Source organism: Podarcis pityusensis (assembly GCF_964106645.2).
Source record: "Podarcis pityusensis genome assembly, chromosome: 14".
Taxonomy (NCBI): domain Eukaryota; kingdom Metazoa; phylum Chordata; class Lepidosauria; order Squamata; family Lacertidae; genus Podarcis; species Podarcis pityusensis.
The window spans coordinates 20,666,530-20,679,231 of NC_138039.1; the positions used below are offsets into that span (position 1 = coordinate 20,666,530).

At 41.4% G+C, this 12,702-nt stretch overlaps 1 protein-coding gene across 27 annotated transcripts in view; it reads left to right on the forward strand.

Annotated features, from left to right (window-relative positions):
* The window catches only part of RBFOX1 (RNA binding fox-1 homolog 1), a 1,496,801-nt gene that overhangs the window by 696,495 nt on the left and 787,604 nt on the right, over positions 1–12,702 (forward strand). For 4 of the 27 annotated variants that reach the window (XM_080981494.1, XM_080981497.1, XM_080981504.1 and 1 more), the window contains exon 1: positions 12,098–12,581. The exons of 20 other annotated variants lie outside the window; for them this stretch is intronic. In XM_080981494.1, the coding sequence (XP_080837620.1) occupies positions 12,537–12,581 (45 nt within the window). In that variant the 5' untranslated portion in view covers positions 12,098–12,536. Of the gene's footprint in view, positions 1–12,094; positions 12,582–12,702 lie in introns of those variants that run through there. 3 more of the 27 variants (XM_080981502.1, XM_080981490.1, XM_080981510.1) reach the window with 2 other exon arrangements.

Sequence of the window (12,702 nt, forward strand, 5' to 3'; positions counted from 1 at the left end):
TAAGCATGCTTCTGAAGTAGTTCGCTCTGTGGCCATGCCAGGCTCCCACAATTTCCCCTCTGTTTCTGAACAGGCTGCTCTGTTCACATGGGCACCATAAATAACCAAGATTATCCAGACAATCTCCACCTACTATATATTTTGGAAGGTGGTTAATTCACTATGCATTTGCATACTTCTTAAGACACCGCAACCATATTTTGCACAGTGGTTTCTGACATCTAGGAGCATGGCTGGAGGGTGTCTGAGTTTTTCTTTAATATTTGGTTTAATAAAGTAATGTTTATCCTTATTGCTGAAAAATTAACACATAAATTAAGGGTATCTTGGAGTGCAGCTAAACTTATGGATTTTGCCTCCATTTGAGGACATTTGTTATTCATACGACAAGTCAATCACAGTAATGGCAAGTCCTGATGAAATATGGCTTTATTTGGTATTCATAACACTTGTTTTGTAGACTCTCTGTATCAGGTTGGTTTTTGTCGAAACATCTAATTTACTGTGTAATCTCTTGAGAATGTGCTTTATTTTATGTAGTAATGAATGGCTATGAACCCAGTTTTTTGTTCTGTATAGTTTTCTCTCTTTTTTGTTATTTTATTATATATTTCTTACTGAACTGTTATTTTAATAATAATAATAATAATAATAATAATAAGGGTTTTTTTAATTTTAAAAGGATTAAGGAGCAGGTTTTTGTCCATGTTTAAACACAATTGGACAACCTTTTGAACCAAGATGGTGGACCAAACCATTCAAAACTACACAGATCTTAACCACTCATTTCAAAATTGCACTAATTTCTTTCATTTCTTAGGACTGATAAGAGCAGGCAAGGTAGTCTCCTATTTAGGGCAGTTCCACCCAGTCATCCCTCTTGTTTACCTTTGCAGCACCCACCTTCACTTCCACTAAAATATGGGCTTCACCTGATCACCCTTTGTGGGCTGAGTAAGAATTTGGAGGGAGTCCTTATTGTCTCTTGGGATTTCCTGCTTTCTCCTGCTTCATACTGTAGAGAATTTTTTACTTTATTTTATTTGGTTGATTGGCATTCAGTTTGGGCAGGTAAGGAAAGGTCAGGTCTGAAGTTAAAGATCTCTTTTAAAACCATCAAAGTTGATGGCCATCACTTCCTCCTGTAGAAGTGAATTCCACAGTTTAACTCTGCACTGCATGGAAAAATACTTTGTTTTGGCTGTCCTGAATTGTCCATCATCATTAAACATCATTGGATGCCCATGAGTTCTAGCATTCTCAGAGTTCAATAAACACATTCCAGCTGGACAAAAGCACTCAAAGACACTGCAAAGCAGGGTCAGTAAGGGTCAGTGCCTGATGAGAGCCCTCCTGAGGGCCAGATGGAGAAGGTTAGGGACACTTATTTGTCATGGACCTGCAGTCCCCCATCCCTGGGGTGGGCCAGTTCATGTGGGAATGTTGAGGGAAGGGGCAACATGTGTTTCCCTACCAGTGCTTTTTTTTCTGGAGGTACTCAAGGGTAGTCAGTACTGGCACCTTTTTTCTAGAAGAAGAGCACTAGCGAAAAATATGGCTATGGTTGCAATAACTTCATGGTGAGTACTGGCACCTTTTTTTCTAGAAGAAAAGCACTGGTACCTATGCATCCCATACATACAGCCCCATTTGTTAAGCAACCCGAGGTGAGTCAGGAACTGGGAACCAGGGGCTATGAGACAAGCTAGTGGTCAGAACCAAAGACCAAGGCAAAACCAAGCTAAAGGTAAAGGGTAAAGGGACCCCTGACCATTAGGTCCAGTCGTGGCTGACTCTGGGGTTGCGGTGCGCATCTCGCTTTATTGGCCAAGGGAGCTGGTGTACAGCTTCTGGGTCATGTGGCCAGCATGACTAAGCCGCTTCTGGTGAACCAGAGCAGTGCACGGAAACACCCTTTACCTTTCCGCAGGAGCGGTACCTATTTATCTACTTGCACTTTGAAGTGCTTTCAAACTGCTAGGTTGGCAGGAGCTGGGACCGAGCAACGGGAGCTCACCCCGTTGCGGGGATTCGAACCTCCAACCTTCTGATCGGCAAGTCCTAGGCTCTGTAGTTTAACCCACAGCGCCACCCACGTCCCTAAAACCAAGCTAGGACAAACTAAAAGGCAAAATCAAAGAACGAAAAATACAGGAACAAGTCAGGAAAAAATGTGTTGCTCAATTACCCCTCTGTTTCACTAGTATTACAAGTATACATATGCTGATAGGTAATGCATGGCTGCATTTTTTAAAAAAAATTCCTTGACCTGTCCTCTTTAATCTGTAGTAAGTCTTACCCAACATAATTGCTTTGACTACACAATAACAAACCTTTCACATTTCCTAAACAATGAACAATCTTTGCTTGTGATTTACAGCAGAAATATTGAGTGCAGGGAACATTGCTATCTAGATAGTTAAATGAAACTTCAGTGTCAACAATTTATAGCACTAAACCTACTGTGCTCATCTTCTAATTTATCTGCCTTATTATTGACCCAGGCCTGATTCGTGTATTAGATGCGGAGATTCACCTTATTGCATACTTCTGAAGCCAGCAAATATTAACTAAAGTAACAACAACAACAAAAAGAATTGGTTGTTTGCCATGGAAAAATATATAAACATTGAAAGCATTAATCTGATAACATTTGTAGAACTGCAACCCAGCACAAAACTGTTAACCAGTTTATCTGTATTTGATTCATAATGCTAGGTGATCCAACACATGTGAAAACATATTCGTTTAAAACAGCGGATTCGATTCTGGGGGCTATTTGAACACCATAACAAACCATGTCATTCTGTTAAGTGTGTTATCTTCAAACCGTCCTAATTTCCTTATGTCCTCCTTAGTTTCCTATTTCACTGCAAAATATGGTTTGGCTTTAGAACCAAACTGAGTAAACTGGGGGATATTTAATGCTTGCAGAGTAGAATTGAAAACCACAGCCAGAATGTGTTTCTAGTTCTTGATTATTATTATTTTTAACTAACTGTAGTTTCCCCCGTTCTGATTTAATTTCAAACTATAGATTTGTCATGAAATGAGAAGTCAGGGAGGGTATCAGAACATGCAAGGAAAGGAGGGATTGTGAGAGCTTGGGTGTTGTTAGTGTACTACTGCTAAACCATGGATGGGCATTACAATTAAACAAAGCTTGACTTGTAAATCTTTATCTCACATTTGTCATAAACCCACTTCATGGCCTGTGTAAAACCATTATTGCTCAACTGCAGCCTTCTCTCTGCAATGTGGGGATAATAACAATACTTGGCTGGCCTCGCAGTGGTGTTGTAAGGATAAGAATTCAAAGTTTGCTGGCCTCTCCTAATTTCCCCATTGCTACATCATGCCCTGAGGAAAGATAGGTATGCCCAGCAATGGAAAACAATACTGTAATATGTAACTTATATCTAAGATTGGCCTCCATACATGAGGACTGGAGGTGGCCAATGTAATACCAAAAAGAGGGGTCCAGGAGTGCAGGAAGTTACAAGCCAGTAAGCTTAACATGTATTTCCGGGGTGGGGTGGGGAATGGCATAAATATTTCTTAAATATAAAACATCATTTTAAAGCATATATGCTGAAGGCATATTGAAGAAAAAGACTTGTGGAAGAAGAATTGGTATAGCTTCTCCAGTAGTAAGCTTTTTCTTGCTAAGCCTCTGAAGTTCTATGAGAGTAGCAATGAGCTTCTGGAGAGGGACAATTAAGTGAACAATGCCTGGTTGCTAAATTTCAGAAATAATCCTCTTTTCCAGAGAGGTGAAAAAGGTGAAAAAAATGGAACTCCCTATAAGAAAACTGAGGCCTTTGGAGTGAGAAAAACAACTATGAGTAATGGGGCAGGGACATGACAAGAAATGTTTAAAATTAAGCATGGTGTGTAGAAAGTTTTTAGGGAGAAGTTTCTTCTCCCTCATAATTCTAAAACCAGGGGTCACCTAGAAAAGGTCAGTGTTGAGAGATCTGGGACTGGCAAAAGCAAGTACAGTGGTACTTCAGGTTACAGACGCTTCAGGTTACAGACTCCACGAACCCAGAAATAGTACCTCGGGTTAAGAACTTTGCTTCAGGATGAGAACAGAAATCGTGCTGTGGCGGCACGGCGGCAGTGGGAGGCCCCATTAGCTAAAGTGGTGCTTCAGGTTAAGAACAGTTTCAGGTTAAGAACGGACCTCCAGAACGAATTAAGTTCTTAACACGAGGTACCACTGTACTTCTTCACATGGTGCATAGTTAAACTATGAAATTAGCTTCCACAAGATTTGTTGACGGCCACCAACTTCACAGCTTTAAAACGGGATTTTAACAAATTAATGGAGGATAAGGCTATCCATGGCTGCTAGTCATAATGGATTATCCTGCTCTTTGCACAAAGGATAGTGACCAAAACACTTGATCTAGAACAAACTCAAAGCCTTGAGAGCATGGTTTCCAAACCTTTGTGTAAAACCTGAACTGGGACTCCTCCAGACCCGGATGAAATAGAACACACATAAAACGTGGATTCCCTAACATTACAGATGTGCTGTATATTACATTGCAGATCAGGAGTGCTGGTACCCTACAAACTAGTTGCTGGGAAACAAAACCAGGAGAGGGTTATTGAACTTATTTCTTGTTGAGCGCTGAACCAGTAGGCCTTTTATTTGATCCAGCAGGGCTCTCATTCTTAAAACCTTGAAGCATGCAGAGGGGGTATGTAGGCAACTTGTTAGTTTCATAGAAGACATATGAGGTCAAAAGAACCCAGGTGTGCCTTGTGTTTAGTTGCTTATTTGTATTTTAAAATTGCTTCAGTACTGTTTCCGTGAGCTGCTATAACTCTATGTTTCATTGCAACTGACATGAAAGCAGTCTAAACATTCAACATTGATTAGCATCTTAATTAGGTTTTGGTACTTTGCTTGTTTGTTTGTTGTAAGCAGCAATAAGTCACTAGCTACAATGCAGATGTGAAGACTTCTGATCAGCTGACAGTAATTGCATTTACAGATGCTGTATGAGCTGACTGTGAATGTATTGTTAAAGAATATTGCTCTTAAATACTACACAGGTTATATTTTATTATATTTGCGACATCCATTTTCAAGGGGGGGGGGAGAGGGAACTTGGCTGCACAATTGTTAAGAATCTGTTCATCTATTTTTGCACTGATTTCAGTTTAAAGTACAATTAAGATGATAAGGGCTGCTCCCTACACATTTGAGCAAACCAAACTCAAAACAACATAGTTTTGAACACCACCCCAATCTCTGAGCAGTGAGAGATTCCAGGCAGTTACATGGGGTTCGGTTTCCTTGGAATGAGGGCAGCAGATATATACCTTATTTAAACACATACACAACCCGAGCCTAAGATGGAAAGGCTTTCAGCATTAGCACCCCAAAAAGGTTTTGCTTCTCCCATAGTCACAGGCTTGGAATCAAAAATAAAGCAAGCATGGCTCTGACTCCCAACTTCTGCCTTCAGCCTGCTCTCACCTCTCACACACTCTGGTGGTCCATAGATGGCAACTATGACCATTTTTTCACAAAGGAACTTGCCTGATTAGTTCAACAATGGAATCTGCAATTAGATTTTAACCCTTGCTAGGTCCAGGACCCCATGAATCAGGAGGCTACCTCCCCTCCGCAAGAAAATCATAATACTACACTGCTCTGAAACTATTGCCTATACTTGCTTATTTTATTTCTTGAGTGTAAAAAATAATAATCATCAGATCTGGCTGTAAAATTGTAAAGGAACATGTGTTCAAAAGTGGCAATGAGGAAATGGATAAATGTTTATAATACTTTGGGCTAAAATCCTGCCCACAGTTAATAGTTCTGTGGAAATATCTTGCTGAATGCAGTCTAACTAGCATTATGGGATGCTTCCTTCATGCGCTGCTCAATAAATTCTGCTCAACTTATCACAACTCATTTATCTTCCCCCCTTGAAATTCCTGAGATCCTCTCACCAATAGCAACCTCCAAATTCCCCTTGAAATGTTCGAGCAGAAAAAGCAAGGGACTCCCATGAGGCATATTATCAGTTCTGTTGAAACTCTTACATTCCCCTTGAAATCCCTGTGATGTTGTACCCAAAGCAGGAGCCACCAAATAGGCCTTGAGTTTTTGTGCAGTGTGTTTTTGGGTGGGGGACTGCATGTTTCAATGCTTTTACTTCAGAGTCCTTGAAATGATAAAATATCACCCTGGCTGACTTGGAAGAAGCTCAGGATACAAATGTATAAGCAGGAAACTTAAGGCTGAGCTGGAAACATAAAGGTGAGCTAAATTCTCTCTATCCTTTCCACCAATTGAAACAGATCTTCTATGGGGCTCTTACATAGGGATCTTATGGGATCTTCCTGCTTGGCAGGGGGTTGGACTCGATGGCCCTTGTGGTCTCTTCCAACTCTATGATTCTATGATTCCGAGAAATAGGAAACTAGAAAACTACAGCATTTCAGAGAAGGCTGTATAGTCCCAGGAGTCTTTGGTTCCGCCTGCAAAAATTATGGCAATGGCAGTTTACTCTACAATTCCTGGCACCCTTAATAAACTACAGCTTCTAGGAATCTTGTTGCGGAAAACCATGTATGGTGTGGATGTGACCAGAAAGGATTGTCATTCTTGACAATCCACATAAATCTGGACAGCATGACCATGAGCTATTTTATGACTATGTGTTTATTTAATTACCATACTTTTCCGTGTATAAGACGAGCTTTTTAAATTTAAAAGTCATGTGAAAAAATTGGGGTCATCTTATACACGGATATTGCAGAGGGTGGAATGGCGACTGGCTCCTGCTGCGAGCTGGCGATTTTCAGCAGCAAGCGGGCCAATGATTGGTGGCTTTGGCGACGCTTGCTATTGTCAGCATTGTTCATATGGGTGAGTGATTTTAGGCACCCCCCCCCCCAAAAAAGCTGCAAAACTGATGGCACTCCCCTCCCAAAAAAAAAAAAAAAAAAAAGCTCAACAACTCTGGGCAATCCTCCCCATTTTCTTAATTAGGAGTCCCCCAAAATAGGGGAATAGGGGGCGTCTTATACATGAGGCGTGTTATACACTGAAAAATATGGTAATTAATTTTTAACTGTTATATGCCACCTTATACTAATGATTTCAAGGTGCTTTGCAAAACAACAACAGAAACACACACAAAAAAACACCAGTACAATGACAGACGCACACAAAAGTACCACTTTAAAATATTGCATTCCCAAAACACAGATCTCCCTCAGTTCATAAGTGCCATTCTACAAAACGGTGCATGATTGAATTGCTCTGTCATAAGTCAATCATCTCCCCCAGACCCACACACGCCAACTGTAATCTGCTTCAGAATAAGCCAGAGTATGTTTCCCATAAATCACGATAACGTTTGCAACAGAATCTACTTTAATAGGCTTGCCTCCTATCATATTGTTGGATCATTAGACGGAGTGTAGACCGGAATCATTCAGTCCTAATCCTCCAGGCATAGAGGGCCCCCATGTGTTTGTTCTGTAAATGCATTGCTAATTGATGCTCCTATTTCCTTTTCTCAAAGGGAAGCTGTTTTCTGTTTAGGCAGCCATTTAATGCATGGAATGCACATGTCACTCTGTGCATTCTAATACTGCACATAAGTCCGAACAATCTGCAGATGTGTAAGATTCCTAACCAACTCAAAGCATCACAGTGTCAGTCAACGAATCAACTCAAATCATTACAACTCAAATTATTAAAATTTTTACTTAGGGGCAGATAAAACCAGCTATCAAAATGATTTTATTTATTTATATCTATTGCATTTATATCCCACCTTTTTCTCCAAGGAGCTCAAGGCAATGCACATTGTCTCCCAATTCCCAACATCTCATTTAATCGCTTATCTGAAGAGCACAGTTGTTGGGCAGGGGCATAGTGGGCAAGGCAGTCCCTTAGATATTCTGGTTGCTGTGTTGTTGTTGTTTTAAAATGGAAGTATCATTTCAGTGCTCCTTTCTTAGTGTGGTGGAACAGATCCCTAGCACAGTTGAACCTAAGGCAGACAAAAGGAAGCCTAACACCAACTAGCTATCCCCCCCTTTTCCCGTTGAGTCTTCAAGAAGCTCAGAAGAACCCCTCCCTGACTTATCATTGACCCTTCAGTGATATCTCCAAAGTACCAGTGCCTTGCTTGCTCTCCAGCTTCATCACCAATGCCATCTCCTGTGAAAAAGGATACACACACACACACACACACACACGACTCTTCACCTGGCAACAAGGCCAGGATTAAGAACAGAAGAACGTAACAGCTAAGGAGCCTATCTAGTTCAGCATCCTTTTCTCACATTGGCCAACCAGATACCCCAACAGGAAACAAGTAAGCAGGACCAGAGTGCAGCAGCAGTGAACTTCCCAGCTGTGATTCCCAGCAGCTAGTAATTCAGAGGAATGCTGCTGTACATAGTGTAGATGGAATATAGGCATTGAGGATACTGATAGCCTTACTCTCTCTGAATTTATCCAACCCTCTTTTTGAAGCCATCTAAACTGGTGGCCATCATTACATCTTGTGGTATTAAATTTCATAGTTCAGTATGAACTTTTGCCTGTCCTGAATCTTCCAACATTCAAGTTCATTGAATGGATTCAAGTTTTGTTATTAAGAGAGAGGGGTAGGGGAATACAGTGGTACCTCTGGTTACAGACGCTTCAGGTTACATACTCCGCCAACCCAGAAATAGTACCTCAGGTTAAGAACTTTGCTTCAGTATGAGAACAGAAATCGTGCTCCGGCGGCGCGACGGCAGTGGGAGGACCCATTAGCTAAAGTAGTACCTCAGGTTAAGAACAGTTTCAGGTTAAGAGCGGACCTCCAGAACAAATTAAGTTCTTAACCTGAGGTACCACTGTATCTCCTCTGTCCACTTTCTGCACACCCTACAGAGTTGCAAACACTTCTATCGTGTCTCCCTGCATCATTCTCGCCGCCACCCCCTGCCAGACAAAATTACAAAGTTGTAAACTTTTCTCTTCCACTCTTGGTTATGGAAACACCTCCACATGTTTAGGCCTTATGCTAATGCTTGTGGGCTTTTTAAAACAAAAAACAAAAACAAAAAACCCCCCATTGCTTCTGTATATTATATCATCTTCGAACACAACTCTGTTTCCCCTAATCATGTTATTAGTCTTATTACCTGATAAGCACCAACATGGTTAACTAGGGTTAATTTCACTATATTTCTCATTGCCGTGCCACAAAAGGGGCTGCTGCTGCATCCTAATGATTCTTTGGAATGTTTAAAGCTTTGGGACTTATTTCATCTTTGAATAAGCCCTGCTAACTTCCAGTAGCTTGAGGAAGGAAGTCTTAGGCCTGGCTAATCTGTGCATTTGCTGTAGTAAATCCCCCAGTGCATGACAACCATAGAATCATAGATTTGGAAGGGACACCAAGAATCATCTAGTCCAACCCCCTGCAATGCAGGAATATTATCTATACCATCCATGACAAATGGGCATCAAACCCCTGCTTAAAAACCTCCAGTGAAGGCGGTTGCCATCTCATATCCACACAAAAACATAATATTGTTACACACTACCTCAATCTCTGAGCAGTGAAGGATTCCAGGGGTTATGAACACTTACCCAGGGTTCAGTTTCCTTGAATGAGGGACAGTGGAGACTGTGGTATCTTTAGGATATATGGTTTATTTACACATATATACACCCTGAGCCTAAGATGGAGGAGCTCACAGCAGTAACACCCTGAAAGATCTTGCTTCTTCCATCGTCAAAGCTTTGCATCCAGCCTAATTAAGCTGATTCTCAGCCTGCAGCCTGTTTTCAGCTCAGCTCTCACACAACTCAGTGCATGGAAAGCAGATGTTCTGCCGCTGAGCTATTTCTCATTGAAATTGAGTGCCTCAGATTTCTAGTCTGTGAGTCAACAAGGAAGCTGCCCAGCTGGTAAATGAGTGAAGAAGACAATTGTACTCCAACAACATCTGGAGGCTATAGATGACAATTCCTAATTCTACATAACACATGCAACTAGGTTCGCAGAATCAACTTGTTCCATCATTGGAGTGTCCTATGTGCTGGTCTCCTGGAGTTCCCCCCTCCCAGCCACTGTATGTTAATCTTCCTAACTTCAGAGTGTACTGCTACCTTTTCAGGAGTCCTTCTTTGAACCTGAGACTCTAAGGTCCACTTTGAGTTTTGAGGATCCTTGTGACAGTCTTATTCTCTGAGGATGTTTTATTCAATTTGAAGAGTTGGCTGGCCTTTACACTTAGAGCTTTCCCCAACATCTCACTAGAATTTGAACACCCACTGTATCCATCAATCAGTGCCTCTCAATACAGCCAACAGTGGTTTACAACAAACTGAGAGCAATAGTAAAACAACAATATATAGCAAGTATAACATTATGATATAATGAAAGGTTATTAATTGAACTAAACTTAAACTGATTTATGGTTTACACTGTTTATCTGACAACCATATTTGTACCTTCTTTACCTCATACATACATACAAGAAATAAAGAAATAAAAGTCAATCCCATGCTGCAGTGGAAAATTAAAGATGAACCATGAGTCTTAAAAACGCTGCAGTAGTCTTTAGACATCTAATTGTTTTATGGGGAACTGGTATCCCACAAACCAAACTGATTATGCTGGTGTGCTCCGTATGCTTCACATTCAATATAAATGGTCATTTAAATAATGAGATTGTAAAGTCATCCCTGTCACAAAGGATCTGAAAATAGCACCCCTTACATATTCCATCAAAGGTTTAGTTTCCCATTGTTCTGTGTAAGTGTGAAGTCCTTCCTTCTCCTGATTTTCCTAATTGATAGATACAAATGCTAAGTGTGTGTGTGTGTGTGTGTGCTTCATCAATATAAATGATTATTACATTATGAAAATTGTTACTGCACTAATAAGGTGATCAGAGCTACACACTTTGTCTTGAGAACACTTGCTAAAACTCCACCAAACTTGTGTTGTTACTGGCATGTTATGCACTGAGCTATAAATGTCATAGTGAGAGCTGTTTTGTAGCAATTAAAATTAGGTTTTGCAATTTATTGTGTCTGTTTAGCTCTGCCTGAGATAGGTTTGGGGGAAGAGCCCTATTAAAAAGCATCCACCTAAACTAGAAACCTTGCTTTCGCATGTTCAACCAGGATAATAAATGGATAATTGTTTGTAATGCTGGCCTAAGATGCCCTGATCTGTCAATATGCAATAGAGCTGTTTTGTCCTCTTCTCTGCTTTGTCTTTAAACTGCCTTGTGTTTCTCACCCCACACCTTTTGGGGAGGAAACACACCCACATACTTTTACAATGAAGTGATGGTGTGCATGTGTGTTTGCATGTGAAAACCTGAAATCCCGTAGACACTTAACTGGGAATATAAGCCACTCTATCCTCAATGGGACTCACTTCTCTCTGTGTGTGCACGTGTGCACACACACAAATACTCTGAATAAATTTTGAAGCCATTTATTGTATTCCTACACACAAAACCTATAATGCAATTTAAGTAGTTTCTTGGATTAAACCCGTTTTAACTTTCTGCCTGCCTGCCTCCTGTTCAGTTAGTATTGCTCTTAGTCTTAGCTAAAAAATCAGACATGAACAAGCACTTTGGATTCTTCATGCTGTACTGCAAAGTAAATAAATAATGCCACATGGGCTTTGCATGGATACCTACACTCACACAGAGGAGGAGTCATGCAGAATATAGGTGTGTTTTTCTCCCCTCCTTTTTTCCTTCTTTTTACTGTACCTCAGTAATGGGGGGATATTGCTTCAATGCAGATACATCTCTGCATAAAGAATATAATGTATGATACAGGTTAGTGTAACAGGAGCTACTCAGGCTGTCCCATAAATGCTATGTGAGTAATGCAGACATGGCATAAATAATTGGGAGTGCTTACATCCTGCCTCCAGATATTTCACTGCTCCTGAGTTAGAATTGGTTGTCAAGTGCAAGGCAGGGAAGACTGTGCAAGGTGCCCTATTCTGTCATGTGGTAGGTATTTAATGCTTGGAAGAACAAGGAAGGGACACGTGCAGAGGGAGGCGCGCACACACACACACACACACACACACACAGCTGAAGGGGGGAACAATCTGATGATGGGATGCACAATTCTAGCAAACATTTAAAACATGGTGAAGGGGGCATAGGAGAGAAGATTAGCCAGAGCAACCTTGGTTTGGGCCTCGCTCTGGTGACCCTTTCATTTCTCTGTGTGCATTCCCCCCATCCCCCCCCCTTTGTTTTTCCTTGTTGTTTGGAGTCTTTCCTGGAGCCGCAGAGGTACATCTTAGAAACACCTGATGCGAACATTGCGAAGGCAAACGGGAGGGAGGGAGAGGCGAGAGCAAGAAGGCAGGCAGGCAGGCAGCAAGCGTGCAGTGAGCCCGACAGATGTCTGTATTCATTGATATTGCTGGCACGTGGGGGCCGTTTGCTGGTTCCCCTTACTTCTCCGGTGCTCTCCCGGCGAGGAAAGAAGAGGCGCTTTGCAGCCGACGATGAGATCTTGGCAGTTAATTGCAGTCGTGGGAGATGCCCTTCAGGTAAGGGAGGGAAGGAGGATTTCTCAAACAATTTGAAGAGGGGAAGCAGGAGACCCCTGGGGGTGGGGGGGTCGCGCACAGATCATAAAGGCATCCCTAGCAAACGTTGCAAAGTGTAGGC